At 45.6% G+C, this 26,430-nt stretch overlaps 1 protein-coding gene and 1 non-coding gene across 3 annotated transcripts; one reads left to right on the forward strand and one right to left on the reverse strand.

Annotated features, from left to right (window-relative positions):
* Positions 1–7,141: 7,141 nt before the first annotated feature.
* On the reverse strand, positions 7,142–7,215 carry TRNAT-AGU (transfer RNA threonine (anticodon AGU)). Its single transcript has one exon. It is a non-coding gene; the product is annotated as a tRNA-Thr (tRNA).
* Positions 7,216–7,517: 302 nt separating this feature from the next.
* Positions 7,518–25,682, forward strand: CCDC77 (coiled-coil domain containing 77). 2 transcript variants are annotated; one of them, XM_075940952.1, is made up of 12 exons: positions 7,518–7,672; positions 8,748–8,802; positions 13,028–13,244; positions 15,804–15,946; positions 17,720–17,816; positions 19,304–19,376; positions 19,675–19,769; positions 21,396–21,544; positions 22,041–22,311; positions 23,412–23,537; positions 23,662–23,814; positions 24,984–25,682. In XM_075940952.1, exons 2-12 carry the CDS (start codon positions 8,765–8,767, stop codon positions 25,128–25,130), a joined length of 1,509 nt encoding a protein of 502 aa, XP_075797067.1. In that variant the 5' UTR covers positions 7,518–7,672; positions 8,748–8,764; the 3' UTR covers positions 25,131–25,682. The 2 variants fall into 2 exon arrangements, with proteins under 2 accessions (XP_075797067.1, XP_075797074.1); XM_075940959.1 differs by having other exon boundaries at positions 7,541–7,595.
* Positions 25,683–26,430: the final 748 nt, after the last annotated feature.

Consider the following 26,430-nt stretch of genomic DNA (forward strand, 5'->3'; position numbering starts at 1 on the left):
GTAGCAGAAAGGAATGTATATATTAAATGGTATTTGTTAACATTAGCAGTCAAGTGTTTGAAAATCAGGGCTTTATCATTACTTTAACAATAATAATCTAATATATAAAGGAGAATGTTTGTAAGTTTGTGTGCTAATAACTTGGACACTGTAAGAGCTACCGCAACTACACTTTGCGTGGGATAACCTTACATCCAAGAGAAGGTTTTAAGGTACTTTTGGACTCAATCAGGCCCGAGCTCAAGTTGTAAAAATCAAAAAGTAACCCGCCGCACTACGCTGCAGGGGCCGCCCCTAGGTCCCGTGCCCGCCATCTGCAGCCCCCAGCACCATCCGGGACTCTTCCCCTCCCGCCTGTGAGGTTACATAAGCGACCCTCTTCTCTCTCCCCCCCCCCCCCCCCCGCCGGCATGCAGTGCCCCGACCCACACGTTCACAACGGCTCGGGCACCTGCACTGCCTCCCGCAGTACCTGCAGCCCCGGGCAGAAGTTGAGGCACCCCTCCCACATGTAACCTCCGCTCCACCTGGAGTCACACCCCCCACTTCAGGATTGACACGGATCTTTTAATCCCTATAGAAATCAGCGCAACTTTTCTAACATTCAAAAAAAGATAGTGGACTACTGTTTTTCTACTGTTTTTGTTCCTCCGGTTTCCCGAGCAACGCCGGGTAACTCCAGCTAGTCTACAATAAATTTACAATCTTAGTCTTACAAGTTCTTATGATTCTTCTTTTACAATCTTGTTAAAACCTCTTATTAAATTTTTCAAGTCCAAAACAATACACCCCTGTTCATGGGCACAACATCTTCGAGATCACAGCTTGTAACACGGCAGAACAGCTGTTGTGGATCGCTGGCCCTTCACTAAGCAATGGTAAGCAACACCGACTCACCTGTATGACTGGCCAACACTGGGCTACTGAGAATGACTGAACTGCCAAACTCTGCCCCTGGGCAGCAAACCCAGGCAGCGCTCTATTTGAAGCTATGCTATGACACATTTCACTGTATTTACATAAGCAGCCATGCTCCACAATGTGAAATGTTCTTACTACATATTTTAGGAATGTGCATCTGTCTGTGAGTCCGTTTGTTCAAGAACTCTTCCTAAAGTTGGTAAAATAGTGATAGAAATGTAGCCGTGTTAGTCTGGGGTAGCTGAAGCAAAATGCAGGACAATGTAGCACTTTAAAGACTAACAAGATGGTTTATTAGATGATGAGCTTTCGTGGGCCAGACCCACTTCCTCAGATTTGATCTGAGGAAGTGGGTCTGGCCCACGAAAGCTCATCATCTAATAAACCATCTTGTTAGTCTTTAAAGTGCTACATTGTCCTGCATTTTGCTAAAGTTGGTAAGAGCTTGAATGACCAAATTTGGTATGATGTTTCCTCTTACTATAACTTAAAGCAAGGTCAGGGGTTGGTTGTGTCAGGACAATGGGATGTGCATGGAATGCAACTATTTCACATCAAAAGAAATGGAGAAGTGTGATAGCAGGGACAGTTATGAATGACTACAGGGGGTCAGCAAACATAGGGGAGAGTTATACTCATGAATGACCACAGGGGGGCAGTAAGTGCTCCAACCCAACAGCAGTTACCCTTGCCTGCCCAAGGGACTAGCTGTTGGCCATCACGCAGCCCCTGCCGCTCCAGGATGCCCCGGGAGACCGTGTGCTTGGCAGCCCCTGTGGAGCAGCTGCTAACTGTGCTGTACAGCTTCCCTCCCTCAACCCCAGACTAGCCTTGGGGAGAAGCCAGAAGGCAAGCAGCGCAGCCCCAGCTGTCCTGGACCAACCTGACCCCCGACAGTACCGGGTAAGTCTTTTAGTAAATAATATAACTCAACTTCTGACAGGGCAATGATGCTCTGTTTTATAAGTACAAAATTTGATACTTTCATTTTTAAGAGATAACAGATGAATATATCTTTTCAAATGGAGAAAAAAATTCATTTCCATCTAATTTTGTGCTCCTTAAAGCCTGGTACCCTAGGCAACCACCTAGTTCACCTATATGGTCAGGCTGGCCTTGATCCAGATCCAAGGGCTGTTAAAAGAATAGTAGTCTGGACTTTTTTCCTACACCTTCCCTTTCTGACAGTGACTTTCCCAGAACCAACTCCCTCACCAAATTATGACTTCAAGGTCTCCCTAATCACATGGAACAGAATAACTAAATCTATCACCAGAGTCATGTTTTTTGCAAATGTGAAATAAAATAAAAAAGTCTGCATAAAATTAAAAACTCATCCCACAGCTATGGGGATTGCAAAGTGGAGGTCCCTGTGCTGCCCCCTCTCCTCCCAGGCCTCCCACTGGAGTGACCAGATGCCTTGATGTTATAGGAAAAGTCCAATATTTGGGGCTTTGTCTTATATTGGTACCTATTACTCCCCCTTAGAATCATAGAGCTGGAAGAGACCTCAGGAGGTCATCAGCTCCAGCCCCCTACCCAAGGCAGGACCAATCCCAACTTTTTCCACTTGCTGTCTGCTCACTCTACCTCTGACATACAATCTTAGGGGCAGGACCTTACCTCTACCTCCTGGGCCACCCAGCTCTCTACAGGTACAGTAAAACAAAATAATGTGAAATTCAAAAATAAATTTTAAAATATTAAAAATAACACATTTCACAGATTTTTATCAATTCCTCCAAAGCTAGGATATGCCAAAATTAAGATTGCCTTTGTAACTTTAATTTGGCTCCCCTGCGCATATGCATGATAGAAATCTTTAATTACATGATCACTTGCTATTTTTTCCACCAGTCCATTGCCTCATTTAGTGCAGAAAACTGAGTGTGCACATTGAATGATCAACTATTCAATATTTTGTTTTATTCACACTGTTCAACATATGGCCCCAGCTCACTATATATCTACTGACTTCTGCAACGTTTCAAGCAGGGGTCTTATAGAGTAGACAACAACTTTCTTCATTACACAGCCCTATTGCCTCACTAGAACACCATTCACCCTGTGCACTGAATAAGGGAGGGAATCCTCATTTAATCACTCCCACAATGTTACTCCAGCTCCACATCCAATTTGTCTCCCCAAACTAGATCCCAGTTACTTTACAACCAGGAACAGCAATTGTACCACTCAGCCCTCTATATCCTGGGCTGGAGTGTGCCCAATACACAAGAAATTATCTGAAACAGAACCTTCACAGAATTTACCTGACAAATTCTAACATGTCTTTACTGAATATATGCAAATTGAGACTTTTTTGAAAGGCTTATACTAGTTAAACAAATTAAACTTGTAAAAGTTTCAAGCAACTGAAAACAGGATCTTATAATAAAAAATATTGGGCAACCCTAACTACAGGCATTGCTACCTCTTCTGCCTATAATATTTTTGCAAAGGACTGTTTTGCTCCTCCCCCCATTCACAAGGCTGCCCCAACATCTGATACCTTTGGCTGTGTATGTGACACCCACCAGCAGCTGCCTCTCTCAAGAGAGAGAAACAACCCCATTCCATCCCAGTAAACAATTCTATATTCCATGGGGAGGAGGACGCAGGTGTTTCTGTCAAGCTCCCTAGCTGTCCCATAGGAAGTACACCAGATGAATTTTGGTAGCTGAGAATACAGATCAATCATTCTCTACTCCCATGTGGGTCTGTTGTGCCAACAGACCAACCAACATGACTGACTCACAGAGAGGGAATATAATAAATGAAAGGCCTTTGGAATACTTGGGGGAAAGGGTCTAAAATCATTTAACTAAAATTAATACTAGAAAGGACCCAGTATGTTTGAGAAACATGTTTTAAGAACTGATTTCTATCTGACATGCTTTGAGGCTGCTCAAGGTTGTTTTGGTTTTGATTTAAAATGTTTGGGTTAAAAGACTAGTGGAGGTCTCTGAAAAAGACTGCTGTGAGCTACATATTTATTAGTTCTTGGTGGACTGAGAAATATAAAACCCAAAATAACTTGGAAAGGACAATTTGACTTGTATTCTGTTTGTTTTGTGTTTCTTTTCTTTTTTTTTCTTACCTTAACTTTCTGCTCCAATTTAGCATGTTAATTAAAACTTTGGTCATGGTGTTTATCAAATGGTATTAATGTACACAAGCTAGTCATACATTTATGGGGGATTTCTTGTTTGTTTTTTGCTCATGTGAGGCTGCCTGCATTGTCTCCCTTCCCTGGGAGAGCAATGAAAACTGTCAGGCTGTAGAATGTAATCTGTGAATTTAATCCAAGCTCTCCAATCTGGCCTCAGATGATCTTGAGAACTCGGCATATCCAAGCAGACAGCCATTACTCCAGCTTGCAGCAGGCAACAATCGCCAGACAGCTAACAATGGAACATTAAAAAGAACATCTATTCTTTCTTCTTTTCCCCTTTCCCATCTTCTCATTGTTTATGTTATCAGTCTGGATTTTACTTGGGAAAGTGATTTGACAAAACTCATACCTTTGTAAACACGGAACATTTTGATTGTAATATTTAAGAAAGGGATTAAGAAATAATAAAACTGGTTTGAAAACTTGCAATTTTTCCTGCACACTTATATTATACTTACATTAGAAGATTAAATATTTTATAAGATTAGTGAAAAGTGAGCCTCAAACTGTGAAAATAACACTAAGGACTGGTTGTGGGATGCAAGAGTAACACCTAAATAATCCAGAAGCCCTGGCATTTGAATTTGGGATCTCTGGCAATGAAATCACGAACCTTTCCTCTCTGAGTTGAACTTAAACCATATCACTTGTTTGCAGTTTGTGAGGTGAAGATTTTCTATCACAGAGCTTGCATTAATTAATTCCTCTCAGAGCTGTGCCTTGCTACCCTGGAAAACAATCTGTTCAGGACAGTACACTGTAGTCCTGCCTCTACCCAGAAAGAGGGGACTCCTTTCCTATCAGTCTTTATTCCAAGTTTTAGGAGCATCCAGCACCTCTGATTCCCTCCTGGCAAAATGGAATCACTACTCAATAAGAACCTCCCAACTGGCATAAAAATTGATTTTAGAAAACTAAATATATATTTTGTGGGCTTTCAAAAGAAACTTCCAGTATGATCATAATCTGGGACCTCCAGCTCTAAATACATAGAAAGTTTGAAAATGCACTACGTTTTGCTAGTGCACAGAGAGATTCATCATTTAGACCAGGGCTACTCAACTTTGGAAGCCCCGGAGACCAAAATGATGCTCACTGCACATGCCGAGGGCTGCAACTTAAGTGTGGTTGCATATACATGCAAATATATATGCAAATATATGCAAATAGTTTATTTCACATTGATGGGCATAAATACAAAGATTAAGGCAAGACTACACAATATGCAGGCCCCATTTAAATCAGTTCTGCTGATATTAATAAAAAGCAATCTTTACCCAATATCCACCCATATGACAGCACTTTTAATAAACAATGACAGTCCAGGAATTTACTAAAACGCATACAAGGAGAAGACTATTATATTGACTTGCCGTTGTAGAGCGTGTTCCCAGTGGAGACCATGTTCAAAGGATCCTACCCATGGGCTGCATGTTGAGCCCCATGTAAACCCAAACAGCACTGCGGGCTGCAGACAAACTGGCGGGCCACCTGTTGAGTACCCCTGATTTATACAAATGTTTCCAGGGTATTACAGCCTTCTTTTTCTCTTTACCAACTGACCATAGGTGCTGGAACTGAGGGCACTGGGGGTGCTGTTGCACTCCTTGGCTTGAAGTGGTTTTCCTATATGTATAGGGTTTACAGTTCATTGACTTCCAGCACTGCCAGATCCACACTGTACAAATTATTCCACACTGACCAGCTTTTTCTGTCCATCTTTATTTCTATACTAATTCTGTAGCCTCAATAATTAACATCTTGTCACTTTGTAATAAACTTAGAGAAGCATTATGCTATAATGTATGTAAAATGTTATTTATGCTACTAATGTACACCAGTAATATCTTCTATGTACTTAACAGCTGATGGCTTTGTTAGCAACATAGGACTTACCATACTGGATCAGACCCATAATTAGAACACTGAAAATCCACAGGATTCTGCATTTGTTAAGACATGGATGAGGATACCAATTTTGTATCCATGCAAGGCTCTACCTTGGATCCATCCAGAGGCTTCACCGGAAAGTAGGAAAATGCCCACAAAAGGTGGAGGTGGGATAATCTGCCGCCCTTCATGAGGTACTTAATAATAAACTTAATAATAAACTTAATAGCATAGAGTGCATATGGCAGTGAATCCATATATATTAAAGCTAGAATGTACTTTGTGCAAGACTGGCTGGTAACTAGTTCTTAAAACTAAATTATTCTAGTCTAGGAAAAAGGGTATGTGCATACAAGAGAGAGAGAGAGAGAGATCATCACAACACAGTATAGACCAGTATATGGTAACATTTTACAATCATAGAATATTAGAACTAGAATGAGAGGTCATCTGGTCCAGTCCCCTGCCCTCACAGCAGGACCAAGAACCATCCATTCTAGATCATCCCTGACAGATGTTTGTCTAACATGATAAATATCTTCAGAGGGGTAGCAGAGTTAGTCTGTAACTGGGAAAACTTAAAAAACAACAAATAGTCTAGCAGCACCTTAAAGAGTAACAAAACATATAGATGATATCAAGCGCTTTCTTGGGCACAACCCACTTCTTCAGATGACTGGAGTATTATAACTGTGGGTTGTGCCCACGACAGCTCTTAATACCATCTACATAGTTTGTTAGTCTTTAAGGTGCTGCTAGACTATTAATTGTTTTTTAAGTTTTTCCTGATAAATATCTCTAGTGATGGAGATTCCACAGACCCCTAGGCAATTTATTCCAGTGCTTAACCATCCTGACAGGAAGTTTTTCCTAATGTCTAACCTAAAACTCCCTTGCTGCAATGTAAACCTATTGCTTCTTATCCTATCATCAGAGACCAAGGACAACAATTTTACTTCCTCCTCCTTGTGACACCCTTTTAGCTACTTGAAAGCTGCTATGTGTCCCCTCTCAGTCTTCTTTTCCAAACCAAACAAACCCAATTCTTTCAGTCTTCCCTCATCAGCCATATTTTCCAAACCTTTTACCCATTTTTCGTTGCTCTTCCCCGACCTTCTTCAATGTCTCCACATCTTTCTTGAAAAAGGCTCACAAGCAAGGCACCACTGGGACTTGAACCCAGGATCTCCTGTTTACTAGACAGGCGCTTTAGCCAGCTAAGCCATGGTGCCCTCCTCTACAAAGCAGCCCCGGCGAGGACATTTGGAAAAGTACAACCTTTTTTGCACGCTAATGGGAAAGGACTCGCTGGGGTTTTTCTTGTCCCCTACAGTGGAGCGGTGTTTGGGTTTGGTGTCTTTACTTCCAGCTTTGTCTTTGGGCTCCAACACATTCCAATGGGACCGAGGCAGAGGAGGTCCGCTCGACCCCAGCATAGGATGCCTAAAGCCGCACCCCCACCCCCAGCTCCGCCTGTGGGGGCTCGCTGCCCGCGCGCTCCCGGCAGGGCTCGGAGAACTACGCTTCCCAGAGAGCCCCGGCGGCCGGGGGCGGGGCTGGCGGCGGCAGCGCCCCGTGGTTGGGCCGCGCTGCTGGCGGCGGGTCGCTCGGTGTGAATCGCCTCGGGCCGTTGAGCCGCAGCTGGCGCCGGGGTTCGCGCTTCGGGGCCGAGGGCGCCGCTCTCGGATGGTTCGTGGCTGGGGGGCAAGCGGGGGGCTGGAGCGAGCCGGGGGCTTGGCACCTGTACGGCCCGCCGGGGCTGGGGGCAGGGACTGGCTGGCAGGGTCCTGCTGGGGGGGGGCAGGGACTGGCTGGCAGGGTCCTGCTGGGGGGGGGCAGGGACTGGCTGGCAGGGTCCTGCTGGGGGGGTGCGGGGGCAGGGACTGGCTGGCAGGGTCCTGCTGGGGGGGGGGTGCGGGGGCAGGGACTGGCTGGCAGGGTCCTGCTGGGGGGGGGGTGCGGGGGCAGGGACTGGCTGGCAGGGTCCTGCTGGGGGGGGGGTGCGGGGGCAGGGACTGGCTGGCAGGGTCCTGCTGGGGGGGGTGCGGGGGCAGGGACTGGCTGGCAGGGTCCTGCTGGGGGGGGGGGGGGGTGCGGGGGCAGGGACTGGCTGGCAGGGTCCTGCGGGGGGGGGTGCGGGGGCAGGGACTGGCTGGCAGGGTCCTGCTGGGGGGGGGGTGCGGGGGCAGGGACTGGCTGGCAGGGTCCTGCTGGGGGGGGTGCGGGGGCAGGGACTGGCTGGCAGGGTCCTGCTGGGGGGGGGGGTGCGGGTGCAGGGACTGGCTGGCAGGGTCCTGCTGGGGGGGGGGTGCGGGGGCAGGGACTGGCTGGCAGGGTTCTGCTGGGGGGGGCAGGGACTAGCTGGCAGGTTCCTGCCGGGGGAGTGAGGGGGCAGGAACTGGCTGCCAGGCAGCACTGGGCAATTTGGAATGAAGACTATTTCAAAATTCAAAAGTGCAAGGTGTTTGCTCTCAAAAGCAACAGGGTTATTTTCTGTGAGAAAATCTCAAGTGTTTTGGGTCCTTCCTCCTGCCCTTCCTCCACAACCCCCAGAAATCAAGGGACTAGTTCTATTGCAACTGAGGAAGAACTGCAAAAATCCTGTCCAGTCCTTGGTTTTTGCCACCCCGAGCATGTTTGGCATAGTTTTAGTTATTGTTCTACCAGGGACCCTTATTCCATGCATTTAACTAGAGAGGCATTAACACATTTCTTCTGGCCTATAGTACATTTACTATAATACACACTGTTGATACTTATATAGCTGGTGGCGTGAATACCATGGACTCTTCTCCAGGAATGTCTCCCACCTCCAAAAGGTAAGTATGACTGCTGCTATCCTCAAACAGCTCCACTGCCTCCTCCTTAACGTAGTTTCTAAATTGGAGGTAATTGCCTGGAGGGAGGGACTGAGTGCCAGATTCAGGCTTTGGCCTAGAGGTCCTTACCTAAGCAGCTCTCGGCCAGCAGCCCAGCGAGACTCTCAGGCAGGCTCCCTGTTGCATCCACACACTGCTCAAAGTGGTCTGCTGCTGGGGCTATGTGCTTCCAGGTGCTGCATGCCCTGGGGGGACAGGTGGGGGTGGGGGAGACTTCCCACGCTACCCTTGCCCCCGGCACAATCCTCTGAAGTTCCCATTGACCAGTTTCCAGCCAGTGGGAGGTGTGATGATTGTGCCGGGGTCAGGGGCGGTGCATGAAGTCCCCCTCTGCAAAGGGGCACACAGCACCTAGAACACATGACCCCATCGGCTGGTGGCTTTGAGCAGCCTGGAGTTGTGGCAGGCAGGGAGTCTGCCCAAAAGTTTTGGTGGGTTGTGGCCCAGATCCAAAAGCTTGATGGGCTGCAGGCGGAGCTGTATTTTGCCTGCTCCTGCCCTAATGTTATCACTGTTGCTATGAGCATCTTCTCTGCATATCTCAACTGTATGCTAATAAATTTAAAAACATTTTTACTCATGATTATATTTCTTATTTTCTCTCTCTGCTATTTACAAATTAATGATTCAGGAAGTTTAGTTTTTGTGCCAAAATTTAAATGCACAATTAACTGGATTTTGCTTGCAGATCTAAATATATGTGATATTAGTGCATCTCTCAATATCATATGTAGGTGTCAAATACACACATTGAAAGTTTTTCTCTGTCCCTCACTGTCAGTGTGTGCTAATATTATTTTTGGGCAGCTTAAAGGATGTCGCTTGTTGAACCAGAATCTGTAACGCCTCTTCTAGCTGTTGTGGCATCAAGGAACAGTGATAATCCAATTGGACCCTGAGAATATACATCAGACTCAGGAGTCAGACATGTTTTCTGACTGAATTGATTTTTCTTCTCTCCCTCTTCCTTCATTTCAGTGCTCTGATACTGTCATTTCTCATATTTTGCCCTACAGAATGACGTGACTTAATGGTACCTCACATCTTTTTCCTCTGTGTTTTCATTCTCTAGCCAGTGTCTGGTTTTTGTGTGTATCTGTCTAGCAACGGACTTGTCTACTGCCCCCAGTAAATGTTATTCTTTCTTTACTCCTGCTTTTTCTCAGATTCCCCCCCCACCCCACCCTAGCAACCTTGTCCCATTCTCCTTGACCCTTCTCCCACAAAAAACACCTCCCCATCTTTTTTCTCCACTTGGAATGGGAAACAGTTCCACACTGAAAAGACAAGGTGAGTGAGGTAATATCTTGTATTGGACCAGCTTCTGTTGGTGGGCAAGACAAGCTTTTGAGCTACACAAAGCTCTTCTTCAGTCTGGGAAAAGTCCTAAGGAATGTCACAACTAAATACAAGATCAAACAGATAGTTTAGCATAAGTGGTTAGCACATATTGTAAGGCAGTGGTTCCCAACTGCTGGTCTGTGGACTAGTGCCAGTCTGTGAACTGCTAGCTGCCCCACCTCTCAGCCAACCAGCACCGGGCAGAGGCAGGGTCTCCTCCTGGACACTGAAGAGCAGTTTGCTGCACGGAAGGAGGGCTGCGCTTAGCCCAGCATGGCAGCCTTCGAGCAGTTGCAACCTGGGCAGCAGTGCTCAGCTGGTGGCTGGGAGGCAGTGCAGGGCTAGATGAGTGGGGTGGGGCAGGTACTGAGGGTTTGAGGGGGGGGGCTCTAAGAGGCAGGGGGGCTGGCACTGGGGGACTCTGGGAGTGAAACTAATGGGGGGTTCTGGGGGCAAAGCTAATACTAGGGGGTTGACACTGGGGGGGCACTGGAGTGTCCGAGGTGGACAGCTGGCACTGGGGGACTCTGGGTGTAGGGCTAGTAGTGGGGGGACTGGGGGTGGGCTGGCACTAGGGGGCTCTGAGGATGGGGCTAATATTGGGGACTGGGGGGGCCTTGAGAGGGGAAGGGCGCAGTGGGGCTTTGGAAACAGGAGGCTGGTACTGGGGGGCTCTGAGTGTGGGAGACTGGCTCTGAGTGTGGGTGCAGGGGACTTTGGGATCAGTGGCTGGTGCTGGGATAGTGGAGGGGTGGGGGGCTTGAGGTGTTAGGACTGGCACTGGGGGGGCTCTGGGGATGGGGTTGGGTGCAGGGGGAGTGGAGGAGTGTCTGGGGTCTGGTCTCACTGCTACCTGATGAGTCGTTCAGGATGAAACTAAGCTCTTTCTCCTTCCTCAGAGTGCCTCCCTGTATGCAAGGGATGGGGTTGATACAGGGGGTTCGGAATGGGATGGCGCTGGCTGTTATGGTGCCCTGCCCCATGGGGCAAGAGTCTACTGAACAATGTTACCCACATCCTCCCTTCACGAACTCCTCTGTGGAGAAGGGGGCAGGGCTGGCATGGTGGGGGGACACAGCTCTGGGAAGTGGTTGGGGCATGGTCCCCTCTAAGCATGTAGGACCCAGTACAGAGAAGGTGGTGTGGGGCAGAGCTAAGAAAAGTGCCCCCCCCCCAAACATTACATGTGATGCAGGCTGCAGTTGGCTTCCTGGCTTCCCCCAGGGGAGCCCTTTTGGGAGCCTGGTGGCCCAAGTCCCTGGGTGGGAGCAGAAATCCTCCTGGCATGGCCCTTTCTGCCCTCAGGTGCACCAAATCCCTCCTCTGCCCCCCCGGAAGGGTTTAACCCCACCCACGGGATCCAAGCCATGTGGGGGGCTTGGGGACCATGCAGAGGATAGGAAGGGGCTTGCACTCAGCCATGGGCAACAGAGGCTTTGACACCAGGACACCTTCTGACCTCCTCATCTGAGCCCTGGTCTAGCCAGGCCCAGGCACGTCCCCCTTGTCCCCTCTCTGATGGGTTGACAGGCATGCAGGGTGCCTTTGGGGTTCTGAACAGGACTAGGGGCTGGGGCTGGGGAAGGAGTGTTCAGAAATGGCTCCACGTGCTGATGATGCCAAGTGGCTGGGAGGTTGGTGTAGAAGTTCAAAGATGGAACTACTTGGTGTTCAGTGCGTGGCTCTCGGCCCTGGCTAGCAGGGGCTGTGGGTCAGGAGTGAGGAACACTGGCAGAGCTGGGGGGAGCCTAGGGCTGGGCTAGCAGGGGCTGCAGGTTGGGAGTGAGGGGCATCTGCAGAGCAGGGGCGAGCTCAGGACAGGATTCTTGCCCAAAAGAAAACCAGTTGCTATCATGAGCTACTAGAGCTACAGAATTCACCGCGAACAACCAGCTTCAGCTGAAGCCGGCTGCTGTACGGTGGTTCAGGCGGCCAGGGCACACCCGAACCCCGGCTCCCAGAGCCTCCACAAATAGCCGACTTCAGCTGCAGCAACTGCCTGCTTCTGTGCGGTGGCTCAGGAGGCCGAGGTGTACACCATCCCTAGCAACTGGGAACAGCCAGCTTCAGCTCTGGCAGTCGCCATGTGGCAGGCGGCTGCTGGAGCTGAAGTTGGCTGTTCGCGGTGGCTTTGGGGGCCGGGGCTTTTGGCAGACTGGCAATGTTTCATTGCATATTCATTACAGATACAATATCACCAGTCCACCAAACGTTTGTGAATGGGTTTGCCAACCCGCGATATAAAAAAGGTTGGGAACCACTGTTCTAAGAGTCCATTCCAGGTGAAGTGGCCTGTTAAAACCCCTTTAGTCATAACACAAAAAGGGGGGTTAGGGTTTCTGGCTTATAAAAATAATCTGTAAATCACTAAGTACTTTTCCCACACCTTAGGAACAGTTTTGTGTATCTCAAAAGCTTGTCTCTCTCACCAACAGAGATTGGTCCAATAAAAAAATATTCTCTCACCCACTTTGTCTGGCAGCTACAACTCTGCATTGTTCCACATTAAGGCACTTGTATCTCCAAAATGCCACACATCCTGGTTTAGTAATGTAGAGATCAGACTGTTGGAGACAGAGAAGATGTGAACTAAATGTATCACTTAAAGCTAAATACAGCTTTTTTTTTTTTTTTTTTAAAGGTGATATCTTTGAAATCAGATTTTGAACATTATCCTAGTGCTATTATTGCATGGAGTTCAAACTTTGTTCTTGTGGCAGAATTATTTTCTCAGCTACCATTGTAGGGTACAGCAAACTTGTATGAATGAATAGCCATTAGCTCCTTCATCTTCTTTGTATTTGTGTTCCACCCCTCTATCCAGATTGGCAGCTTCCCATGTCTCCTCCAAATATACCAGTTCTCCAACTCTAAGTCAGGGGGATTCTACTCCCCTCCCTTCCATCAGTGAACGCCTGGCCATCCTCCGTCCCTCCCGAGAGCTGCTGGAATACTATCGTAAGAAGATTGCAGAGTTTGATGAAGAACATCAGGACCTTTTGAAAAGGCTAGAGAGATACAAAGGAACATATGATGAGCAGGTAAATAGCTTGCTGGTGATATAAATACACTTGGTTGAGTTGAAGACTTAACATTGCTGACATAATTCATGATGGGAATTGCTGGGGGATATGGTAGGACTGAGCTGAAGGGGAATCACTATGTCTTGAGCCACTAGAAATGAGTGAATTTTGGCCATCTGTTCTCCCAATTTCAGAGCCAAATGGAGGTAATTCAGAACTGAATGAGAAGTAATTTTGTTTTAGTTTCTTGCTCTACTTGGGGGAATCCTTTATGCTGTTGGGGATTTTCTTAACTGCTGAACACTGCTTAGATATTCACCTGGCTTGTTGAACTATGTTTTTCTTTTGCCTTGCACGCCACAGAGGAACTGTAAAAAGGGAATGATCATTTAGCCAAAATTAATAAGCATTTATTTTGGGACAGATTTTATTTATATTGCAGTTACACCTGGGAGTCTGTCATGAGCCATGACCTCATTGTGCTAGATGCTATACAGGTTGATTTTATTTAAATTATTATTTAAATCACTAGTTAGGAAGACTTGATTTAGTCATGGTTTTCTACATAAAAGTGCATTCTTGTCAGTTGTTAAAACCTTAATACATATTCTTCACAACTCACAGATAGACATAGGTTTCATTTTTAGAAGGGACACACCATATAAATATACAAGGATTGATTTTGAAAACTTTTCAGATTAGTTTTACAGGTATATCAGAAAATGAATGACCATTTGGTTATTTCATTTACCAAAAGTAATTGAAACAGATATTTATGCAGTTATTGGGTGGTGAGCTATTCTCCAATTCAACTATCTCCGGTACTTGGGATGTTAAATTAAGTTTAATCAACTAAATCAACTAGTCAATGGATTTTCCATTGATTAGTTGATAAGCGGGGGAGCCACAGCGGGGTTAGCTCCCAGCCCGGGAGCTAACCCTGCTGCTGCTCTGCCTTTTAAATGTATTAAGAGGCAGCAAGCGGGGGAGGAGCAACTAGTCGAGGGACTAGCCAACTATCCGATAAGCTTTTGCTTATCGGATAATCAACTAGTTGCTCACATCCCTAGTAGTTGGATGATGTTCTTGGCATGGTATATTAGGAGGAGGACATTATCTGACATTTACATTATTTTATTTAACTAAAACATTATGTATTCTGGATTTTTTTTTCTTCAACAGCAAACATAATATTTTAACAAAAGCATATTTATTTTTGAACTTAAACATTCAAGTTTTTTAAAATCAGGGTTTTTTTTGTTAAAATTATTTTTATCGAAAATAGAAATTGACTCTACACAAATTTGATGAGGGACAATAGGGTTGAGGTCTTTTATTTCTCACCTCTGTTTGTTTATTTATTTAAAATATTTTTGCTATTAACAATCATGTTATCTCTGGAGACATAAATCTACAATCTGAGAACTGCAAAACTAAGCATCTCTGATGGTATCTTCTAGAATAGGCCTGGGCAAAATATGGCCCATCGGCTAATCTGGCCTGTTGAGGCAGCAGGAAGCCCCAGGCAGGGTGCCCTGCTTGTCCCCCACACTGTGCAGAAATGTGGCTGCAGGGCTCCGCTTCTGTTTTGAAACTGGAGCAGAGGGGGCAAGTTTCAGGAACCACCCCACCCCCAGCATAATCCCACTGGCGGGTTTCTGGCCAGAAATCAGCTAATGGTAGCTGCTTGTTTGAATAACAGGCAGCCAAAAAGACCACACCCTCTCACCTAGGCTCAGTTATTCAATGAAGCACATGGCCAGGCAAGCAGGCAGGGAAACATTTTAAGCTCTGCAAGCAGGCAGGCTGGTTTGCGTGCTAGCTGGTAAGTCTCCTGGCCACAGCCTGCCTCTGGCACCCCAGCCTCTCCCTGCCCCAACTCTCTGCCCCCCTTCCCCCACTCAACATACCCAAACTCTCTGTCCCCTCCCAGGTCTGGCACCCTAAATTCCTGTCCCAGATCACAATGCCCTCCTACTCTAGGTCACATCTCAAACCTGTGCACTCTAGTCCCCTGCCCTAGGTCACTACCACCTCCTTCACCCAAACTCCCTCCCAGACCCCTGTCTCCCTCCTGAACCCCAATTGCTTCCTCCAAGCTCCCCTCTGCACCCAACCTCCCTCCCAGAGCCCGCATCTCCTCCATTAATATCATGGAAGAGTGCGGTCTTTGACTGCTTTCCAAAATCTTGGAGTGGCCCCATGCAGAGTAAGAAAAATGCCATTTGAGAATTTATTAGAATTTTATTTAAGGTTGTTCACTTTGTATGTTTTGGAATATGATCAATGTTTTAATGGGTATAAAGCTTTGATATTTTGAATCTGAGTGTCTCATTATCAAATTATTGTCTTATCTGCCCCATGCCCATAAACTCTCACAACGTGAAAATTGAAAATGGATTAACATTGAAAAGAATGCTTAGTTATACATGTAAAAATCTGCCAAGTCTAGTCATTTGACACACAACAGTTCTTAGTTTTAGATGCAGGCTAGGGTCATCTTGTGGCAAAAACATGCTCTCAGTCTCTGATGTCAAATGCCACTAACATTCCACATGCCCCATTTTCTCTCCATAGCACAAACTCCAGTGGGAAATGCGCCAACGTGAAGAGGAGATTGCAGAGTTACAGAAGGCTTTGAGTGACATGCAAGTTTACCTCTTCCAGGAGAGGGAACATGTGCTCCGTCTCTATGCTGAGAATGACCGACTGAAAATCAGGTGTGTAGGCGGTAAGGAGTAGGGATGGAGGGAAGCGTTTTCTTAGCAGTTTCTCATGGGCAGGTAATGTTTGTGGAAGCCGTATGAAGTAGTAGAGCCATCTTGACAGCAATTAGCTTTTAATTCTGTGCCTGTACAGCACATAGCACAATGTCCTGGTCTGTAACTGGAGCACCTTGGCACTTGTGATGTAGTGGAGGTGCTGTCTGCTCTGTAACCCGGTGTCCGCCTGTGCTGTGATGTGTGATTCCCACTGTCTCACCCACATATGTATTAGCCCAGACACCTAGGCCCAGCCTGAGCAGATAACAAGGCTCTTCGCAGGGAGAGACAAAGGGAGAGAGGTGGAGACAAACACCTGGCTGGGAGGCAAGGTCTGGGAGCGAGGCAGTCTTGGCCTGGAACCATGAAGGAGACAGACTAAGGAGGGGACTTAGAGTCTAGGGGCCCAGGCACCCCGTGTCAAGGGGTCTGAGGCATCCTGGCCCAGACTCCTGTAGCCACATCACACCTATGCTGTGCTGTATCCTGGAGACACAATAAACCCTCTCTATTTTACTAGCTGGCGGAGTCTGTTCATGCTGCTAAGGGAGTGCAGGATTGGGGGGTCCCCAACGTGCCGTCACAGCACTACAATACAAGTCGTTAATTTATCTTACTTTGAGTCTAAAGTCAGTGGAAATTGCTGGTGTGCCACACTTCTGAGGATCAGGCCCTATACTGTCTTCCCAAATGCTGAACTGGGGAAAAGAAATGCAGCGGTTGCTCCTCTGTTCTATGCAAATCTACTGAACTATTATTCAGTTATTACAAACTTCTTTTTTAAAAAAGAAATTAATGACTCCTAGACTGCTGTATTAAAGAAACCAAGGATCTTAGGCCCACGTAATAGGGCCAGGAATATAAGAAAGAGTGAAATTTTACCAGAGGGTCAAGTTTGAACACAAAATCATCTGCTTCAGCTTGGAGATTGTGGTTCATCTTGACATGAGATTGATATAATTCTTGCGCTGCATTTCTTTATGCAGTCTTAGAAGCAGGAAACTAATATAAAACACAGACTAAAGAGGATAACTCTGTTTTCCCAGAGCTACCTGTTTTGTCGTCTGGTCAACATCCCCTGCTCTCAGTAGCACACACCTCTCTAAAATGCTTCTGAAGTCTGGCTGGGAATTAATCTCAGCAGTTTTGGTTAGCTTGAAGGGATCTCCTTTTATCTGGAGTGGGTAGTGTTCTCAGGTAGCTTTGAAGGCATGCCTAAAACACTGTATGTCCATCACATTCCAGATTGTGGTGGAATACATGGGCTTCTAAAGCAAAGGATGTTCTCAGTCTTCTGGAAAGTAGAAAATCTACAGGATTATGGTCTTTCTAATTAGCCCATATGCCCCTGGACTATGAGCTATTATTAATAAACTCACAACCCTGTCCTTTCAGCATATGCTATCCCTATATAACTCAGTGTGCCACTACCCACTCCAAAGAAGAGGAGACTCTTTCAAGCTAACCAAAACTGCTGAGATTAATTCCTAGTCAGAGTTCAGAATGGGAATTCCTCACTGTACCGGCAGAATGGGAACATCTCTCATGCATTTTCAGTGTTAACTGGATCTCTAGCAGTCTGGCTAAAGGACAACATTGTCTCATGGTCTGTGACAATCTGAAGAACAGGTTAGAGCTTCTCCTTTAACTACAGTAATAACCCACTAGAGAGAGTACAGGCTTAATGCATTTTGGAACAGAAATGTGTTGATGCTTTTCCATGAATTCCAGGGAGCTGGAAGACAGAAAAAAGATTCAGCATCTCTTGGCTTTGGTGGGAACAGACACAGGAGAAATTACCTATTTTCATAAGGAGCCTCCTCACAAGGTAACCATTCATTGGGAATGCCCTGTTTGCCACCTTTCTGGCAGAGCTTTCCTTTGGGTTCAGCCCTTAGAAGCTCTACACTGTGAGTGGCCACTAAGAATCCCAACAGACAAAAAGAACCAAGGGACTGCAGAGGGTGTTGCTGGAAGATGTGGATGTTTGAAATTCATCTGGCTCCATGTTAATCTGAATCATGCTGTAATAAATTACTGCTAGGACTCGAGACAAAGAGTGAAACCTTCCCACTACCTTGATAATTAGTGCTGGGAAATCCAGGTTTCATTTCTTGGGCAGGAATGCTGCAGAGGAAATATGTCCTCCTCCAGGGAAGTAAGTGTTTCAAGAGTGGGGGCTCTCAGCAGCAGTGCATATGGGATCTGAAGGTGGATGTAAGTACTCCTGTTTGACCACAAAGGTCACAGCTGTGATTCAGGGGCAGGAAGGATGTGTTCTATGTGGGCACAAGGAGGGCATCCCATGATGTGTGTGTGCAGAGTGAGACTTGAAATAATGGACCACATTTTTTACTGGTGTCTACTCCCTTTGCACTGCTCACGTTGTGCAACAGTCCCTGAAAGCAACTCTGAATTTCATTTGGTTCAGACAGTCCAATTCACCCTGGCAGAAGGAATTAGGAGGGGATATGTGCAGAGTTTATTCTTTACAAGCATACTGTGTCTTGGGAATTGTGGCCAGCTGGTGTAAACCCTGGCACTGGCGTACCATGAGAGAGAGGGAACCGTAACAGCTCCCTGATGGCTGCTTTTTCTTTTTGCATCGAGTGGATCTCAGCACATAAGTTAGATCTGGATCAATAACTGCATCCAGCAGTTTGTTCTTGCCTTTGATTTCTTCCTGGGTTTGGATAGGTATACATAGATTATTTGTATATATGTTTCTCACTGTGCCAGCAGGCAAGAGAGTAAATGGAGAAGAAAGCACACTGATGTTCCTTCTTCCCCCTCACATCTGAATGCTGGGTCTTCGGCTAAAGGCCTGCTCCTGTTCTCATTGAAGTCAGTAAGGACAGGACCAGTTACCAGTCACTGAGAACCATACAAAGGCAGAAGAGGTGGAAACTGAGACATTCAAGTAGCCCCACTGTAGCAGGCACCAGTGTTCCCTGTAAGCTGCGCGCTTGTGTGGCTTCTCAGGAAATATTCAGATGCCACCCAGCTGATTAGCAGAGCACCCCCAGCTAGGTTTTTTGTTTCTACTGGTGGTGCCCATTCATGCATGCCTTGGTGCATGTAAAGGAATTTATTCCAGAAATGTTTGGAAAAAATCCACATGTGGATGGAAGAGATTAGAAGGAACATTGGCTGGCACCTGGTTTCAACACTGATATTTCTATTGCAACTGCCTTTACCTTGCTTCTGCTGCACTGATGGGCATGCTGCTTTTGTAGTTCTTTTCCCATATGCTCTAGTGTCCATTCTTGATGACTGCTTGAAATACAGATAACAGATTTGTTTTTGTTCCTGTAGGTCACCATACCTCAAAAACCAGTCAAATCCTGGGATCCACATGTACGGAACGATACTTATGCTTCCAGAACAGGTACCCAAAAAGTGATTTTTCCATACCAGCCAAGAAGCCAAACATGTGGAGAGTAGCTAAATATCATGATAGCGCTGGATGTGTGAATAGTGTGCGGTCACCATGAGCCTCCCCAAAGCCAGTACTAGAATGTTTCCTGCAGTGACTCCTGCTGGAAGACACTAGTGCAGTAGATGAAAGCTCTTCCTTGCTTTTTCCTTTAGGTCAGTCAGCAAACAGGATATTTCATTCTGGGCAAAGGGAGGTTAGGAGGAAGGAGTCAAGGAGTTATCTCAATTATTCTTATTCTCTGCAACAGGCACTAAAAGAAGCACATCAAAACCAGCAACAAAAGGAGAGAAACCAGAAAGTCCTGAGAGATATCACAGAGACAATCAAACACTATTACTGCAGGTAAAGAGCATTTACTGCTCAACAGATGCAGATTCTGTCTGTGCCTGGTCTGACCCCATGGTGACACTGGGGTACCTCCACTGGAAATGGCTAGGTCAGGGTAGGTTGCTAAAGGCAGAACAGATTCTCCCAAAGACTGATGGTTAACACTAGTTAGTGAGTTGACTTCAGTCACAAACTGTGCTTATGAGCCTCACATTGGTTATCAAGAATTTCAATAAAAAATAAAAAAGGAATAACACAGCTCTGTTTTTGTGTTCTAGTTCTCTGATTCCCAGTCAGCACCTAGGTCCTGTGCTAGGTGAAGAGTTATTTCAAAACTCTGCTCACGTACACAAAACATTCTTCTGACCCTATTTTACCAGGTCAGTATAGGTTTGACTGTTACCCAAAATATCGTGCTGCCAGCCAATCCTTTAGTGTCTAAAACTAAAGGTTTAATATAAAAGAGAGAATAAAATGTAAGTTATTAAATGGCAAAGCAATAGTACATCAGACTACAAAATCCACACATCAGGTTCTTAGCAGTGTTGGTGAGTTTGCTGGCTTGAAAGTCACTCTGCAATACAGTCACAGCTTGGATGGGTCATTCAGTCCTTTCTTCAGAACTTCAGTTGTAGAAGGTTACTCCAGAGGTAGGAAACAGGAATGAAGACGATGCGACTGCATTTTACTATATTATTTTGCCATGAGGCTTCCTGTGTCCCAAACACAAGCTTCACAGTATATAGAAAAATCTTACAGTTCTCTGTCCATAGGCATGCCCCTACATGGCATACTGACTCATTATGTGCAGTCCCTGATCTCTTAATGGGTTTATTTTACAGCCAATGTCACTTGGGTTATCAAGCAGGCTAAGGGGTGCTGATGCCAATCTGTCTGTGGGAGTCATCCAGAAGCATAGCACCAGTTTCAAATACAGATATACCCTACATACCTATAACAGATAATACAAGGGTGATACAGACATATAAACCAGATTATCATTTTCATAGATACCTCATATGTCTTATCTGATCAATTTCCTTGCAATTTTATAATATTGGTGCCCATAATATCATAAAGTGTTCCACATATTCCATACAATGTTACACATGGGTTTATACAACAGCCAAACATGCTGCCTGCCTATCTTCTATCCTTACAGTGCATGTCCATTCCTATTCTATGCTACCCTGTCAGTGCCTCCCACCTGCTCCTAGTCTGTTGAGCTTGCTCTGCAGTGGACTTACAAGGGGAGTTAGGTTGATATGAAACAAGAAAAGTAGAAGGGTGATGAGATCTCTAGGACTGCTCTACATTGCAATAGGTGCCAGATTTAGTGAAGCACATTGACCTTTGCCCCTCCACTTCCCTTCCTGTGTCCAGTACCACCTTCCGTAAAGTCTCTCTCACACAGAGGGTAAAGAAATCTGTTACAGGAATCTTCTAGAGCACCAAAGCAGATTTCTCCTAATATCAAGGCCTGCAGAGAAATTAGACCTATATAATAGACCTAGAGCATTATAGGTTAGGGAATGTTTTCTCACTGTGTCTGGGCCTGGCCTGGAATTTAAATGGCTCTCAAGGAAGGCAGCATGTCTGGTGTAGGAGCTTACTCTCTACCTTTCCCATGTGCCAATCCAGGTGGAGGCTCTGCAAGCTCAGATGGAAGAGCAGACACGGTTGTCCAAGGAGCAGCTTGATGCACTGCTAGAGGACAGGCGGATTCACGTAGAGGAAGTCCAAGTCCAGCATCAGAGGGACCAGGACAGGATCAAAACCCTGACAGAGAAGTGAGTGCAAGAGAATGATTCTGGTTTGATTGTGTCAGGAAACCCAAAGTTTAAAAATCACCTACATGTTTGCAACCTAATAGGTAGAAAAACAGGGTATTTGGTCAGTTGCTTGGTATGTAATTGGAGATTGAGTGAATAAACTACAAGCTAAAAATCCTCTTTCATCCCTGTAGCACTTGACCCTGGAAAGTATGCGAGGGACGCTCTTGGCCTTTCTCTCATCCCATGTCCATTCCAACTCTCAGGGAGAGTGTAGGTGAACGATGAAGGGAATTGGGGAAGGCAGTGATATTTGTACTTTAATGCAGTGTTTCTCAAACTGTGCTCCGCAGAGCCCCAGGGACTCCGCAAGGTTGACAAACTGGAAACATCGATAGGTACAACACATACAATCAGTGGACTGCTGGGGCTCTGAATCATTTTTACACATGTAAAGGGCTCCGGAGCCCAAAAAGTTTGAGAACCGCTGCTCTAATGCAATCCTTGTCTTCAGGCTTCATCAAACTCAAAACCTGCTGTACGAGAGCACACGTGACTTCCTTCAGCTTAAGTTTGATGCACGGGCCAATAAGAAATCATGGATGGCAGAGAAGGACTGTCTGTTGAGGAAGCTTGATGTAAGCAGGGATCAGTTTATCATCAGCAGGGAGCCGGAGAGAGAGAAGAAGCAGAAGAAGGAGAAGGAAAAGGAGGAGGAGAGAAACATCAAGCATACTTCTCAAGCAGAGAGTGAAATTTGGAAAGCACAGAATGGAGAACTCAAGGTAATTGCTGTTCTCTTGGACAGGAAATCCACCTGTTTATGGATGGAGGTTTGAGAGAGTCTTGGATTGTCTCTCAACAAGGTGCTTTACTGAGAAACTGGTGTTCACTGTTTTAGAGCTGGAATTCTCTGTCACAGAATACACCCTGGCTCCATCATAGAAAGATTTACTGTACAGGAGGTTGTTGGTCATTAATTTAAAAAATAAAATGTTATGTAGCTAGAGCTCTGTTCCTTTGTCATGGTGCTTCTTGGGGTTGTGTCTCACAAGACTAATATTCCACACTCCTTTCACACCCAAAACAAGCATATAGCTCCTCAGCTTGTTCTACCTGCCTACTGGAATATTATTTCTAAGCTCTCAAGCTCTTTATTAGGAGTAGGTTTTACTAAGCATGAAATGGGCAACTATCCTTTGGAAATACTGTTAACTACTGGTAGTAAGAAAACATACTCGGTGTTTTGCCTGTTGTAGTGAGAACACTGCTTTTCTCAGTAAAATGTTGCTTACAATTCTGCTGCTCCCAACCAACTGTCTTTTTCCTTCAGCAACTGATGTACTTGCAGTGAGAACCCTGAGAACTTGTACTGCCTTCATATTACATGTACCCATCATAGTTTACTAATCACAGTATATACTTAAAGGAATTGCTTTATCCACCATTGAAATGCAGTTACCTCAGAGATGGAAAGCAGTAACCAAACAGATATGAGATGGGGAATTTTTAACTGAAGACAGTGAAACCAACCCTTGATATTAAAAAAACAAAACAAAAAAACCTTGTGGGTTCTAGTGGCTATATGGTGGATAGAACAATGTTTGTTCTGTACTGTAGTGTCTCATCTGCATACAGGTGATCCTGTAATTTGAAGGAGTTTAGCATTGTTAGAGCTCTAATCTCTCTTGTCCTGATACAACTGCAATTTCTAGGGCTACTCATTTGGTTATTTTCTGACATAATATCACCACCAAAGAGCGCTCAGGGAGTTGTTGACAATTGCCTTGGGTTCCACCTTTGTTTTGTAGGGAGGGAGATGCTGTTTGTACTGGCTGCCTACCACCTGCCTCTCTTAATCCTAATTCTTTCTCCCGGGTTTCAGTCATTACAGGAGCAACTGACACAGGCGCACCGATTGGCAGATATGTACCGAGAGCAATGTATTGCTCTGGAGGGAGAGCTGGCTAGAATTCGTGAAGAAGGAGATGTTGGCAGAGAACTTTTCAAGGTAATGCCTGTGTCTGCAGCTGCAAGATGGGTTTGCAGTCTCTTGGGGTTGTCTGATTTTCCTCTTTTCCATGTTGTCGATGATGTCCTTGCCTACAAATCCTATTGTGCTTTCCTATCCCCAGGAGCGCTCAGAAAAGATGGGAAAGCGTTTGCAGCTAATGACACAACGATATGAGGCCTTGGAAAAACGGCGTAGTATGGAGGTGGAGGGCTTCAAGAATGACATCAAGCAACTTCGGCAGAGGTTGAAGGACATAGAGAAACAGCTCTTTAAGGTACAAAATGATCATCTCTGGGGCAAGTGCTCAGATGGAATTGGCTCCTGAGGGGCAGGGGGCACAGTTGAATATTCAGATCCAGTGTTTCCTTGGAGCCTAATTTATTGGAAATTCCTGTTTTCCCTCACTTTGGCCTTTAGGTATTTGTAACATAGCAGTGGTTCTCAGCTGGGATCTGGGGCCTATGGCGGGAGGGAGGGGATTGCAAGCAGATTTTAGGCAGCTGCCAAGCAGGCTGGCATTAGACTTGCTGGAGCTCAGAGTAGACAGTCGAAGACCCACCACCTGGAGCTGAAATCCAGAACTCCGAACCCTGTCTGCCAGGACAAAAGCAGAAGCCTGAGGTCAGTGATGACAAACCTCTGAACTTTAGTGTGAGCAGGCACACTTGCACTTTGTGCAAAGAATAAGGAGTCAGTGCAAAATTAAGTTCAGGTGGTCATACACAGAATATAATGACTTCTAGAATATCCTGCATAGCCAGAGTTATGCATATGACACCACAAGGAATGGTTAACTTGCAGAAATACAAAAGAAAAGGAAATGGTTAATCCAATCCAAGTCAATAGCGAGTTAATTATTTCAGCCTAATTGTATAGTCCTAATCTTATCACATACTTGACCACAAGGGGGTGCACAAATAAAATCTAACATACAAGCTAGACAGCATCCATGATCCTAAATCATTCTGGTCATTCTAGTTCAAAAAGTGTATTAGGTCACCAACTGCAGTCTTCTGCTAAGGCAAGATGTGATCCTCACTACCACCTGTAGAGGATGTGACCTGAGACTACAGTTGAGACTTAAGTACAAAAAAGCTAGGTTATTTGGAAATATACACATCTTGTTATACTGTAATTAGTTCTTTTAAATCATACTGGAAATTATTTGTTAAACAGCTGACCATTTACTGATACATTTCAGGTTATACTTTAGAGTTCCCTCTGCCATTGCGTTGGCAGGACACGCTCATGATACTGACAAGACATATCCATTATCTACACTCTATCCTGGGGCTCGTTTCCATGTATGATGCAGCTCAGATGCACCGTGGTTGAGTCCCCCTTGCTAGGCACAATGAATCTCCTTGTACAGAATTGTTCTCTCCTCCAGATCTTACACCATAAACCATGTCTTTGTGGGTTTTTGTTTCTTTCCCTCTCTAGGTGACCATGAACATTGGACCAGACCAGGACCTAGCAATTCTGCATGAGGTCCGCCAAGGAAACAGGCGCACCCAGAAAATTCAAGGGGAGCTAAGAAACCTAAAGGCAAAAATCTATGGCTTGGAGAATGAGCTACGGATCTGCTGACACAGAACATAGCCAGTGCTAGACTAGGAAGGTCACATTCTCAAGAACAACTGTCATAAATCTACTTTCTGCCATCCTGTGACAGAAGCTTAAGAACATGTAACCACCTGTGAATCAAGGGTATTATCAGTGTGCTGCAGGGCTTGGATATGTGCAAGTTAATCCTAGGCTGTGGAGGAGGGGACACTCCTTTCATCTGAACATGCCTTTCTCTGCTGCCTTTTCCTAGTAGATGAGACAATTTATAGATGGTACTGTAGTCATCTTGTAATGTCTGTAATATGTCCTTGGGACATGCTTACAGCTTCTAGACACCTTGACCAACTATGAGCACAGAGCAAAATTTACTGATGTCCAGAATCTAGCCAAACACAAAACTACATTTGTAATTAATAGTCATGCAGTGGAACTAGTCCTTGAGGTCTCACATGTTCTCTCCTGTCGCTGTTCTATATGCAAGAAACTGTATGATGCCCTGTTCTACAGTCATGGGAACTGTATTAAGAGAAGATGTTTTTAAACAAAGATTAAACATTGTTAGGATGTCGACTGCAGCCAGTACATAATTCACATTTTCTAAATTAGGTCCCTACTTCATCTAGAAAGTGTCTATTTAATTTTGCCTAAACACTGAAATCCTATATGTTCTAGGTTGCATAATTGTTTTCAAATGGCTTCTCTTTCCACGGTTCTCTTCCAGCCTACAAAGGACAAAAAGAGAAACATTCTCATTATAAAGCTCCATCTGTTGTGAGATCTCATCTCAAACTAGGGATGTTAAATTGTGAGTAGACTAATCAAAAAGTTGATGCATTTTGCATTGATTAGTCGATAGGGCACCTCCACCTTTGAAGTGTAACAACAACCGTAGGGCTGTTGCTACACTTCAAAAACGAAAGTGCCGCATGGAGCCCTGAGTCATCTGGTGACTCCCTGCCGACCCTGGGCTCTGTGCAGCGCTGCCACTTTGAAACGCCGTGGGGAGCCCGGCACCAGGCTCCTTGTGGCATTTCAAAGCAGCAACACTACGTGGAGCTCGGGATCAGATGGGGACTCCCCGCCCCCCCCCCCCCCGACCCCGGGCTCCGTGTGGCGCTGACACTTTGAAATGCCATGTGCAGCCTGGGGACACTTCAGCTGGCCCTGGGCTGCACAAGCATTTGCTTATTGGATAGTCGACTAGTCCTTCACATCCCTATCTCAAACCTTCACCAACCTTCTTTAATCGTCCACTCCAAAGCTGTGTCCCCTCTAGCACTTTTTCACTAAAAGATCCCACTGTAACCACAATCAGTTCATC

Source organism: Pelodiscus sinensis, chromosome 1 (assembly GCF_049634645.1).
Source record: "Pelodiscus sinensis isolate JC-2024 chromosome 1, ASM4963464v1, whole genome shotgun sequence".
Classification (NCBI taxonomy): domain Eukaryota; kingdom Metazoa; phylum Chordata; order Testudines; family Trionychidae; genus Pelodiscus; species Pelodiscus sinensis.

What these genes read in the sequence shown, in the direction of transcription:
- CCDC77 (XM_075940952.1), top strand. Translation starts at nt 8,765, where the DNA reads ATGGACTCTTCTCCAGGAATGTCTCCCACCTCCAAAAG. An exon ending in TACTTATGCTTCCAGAACAG is followed by an intron (nt 19,377 to 19,674) that starts GTACCCAAAAAG and finishes TCTCTGCAACAG; the next exon opens with GCACTAAAAGAAGCACATCA. An exon ending in ATCAAAACCCTGACAGAGAA is followed by an intron (nt 21,545 to 22,040) that starts GTGAGTGCAAGA and finishes CCTTGTCTTCAG; the next exon opens with GCTTCATCAAACTCAAAACC.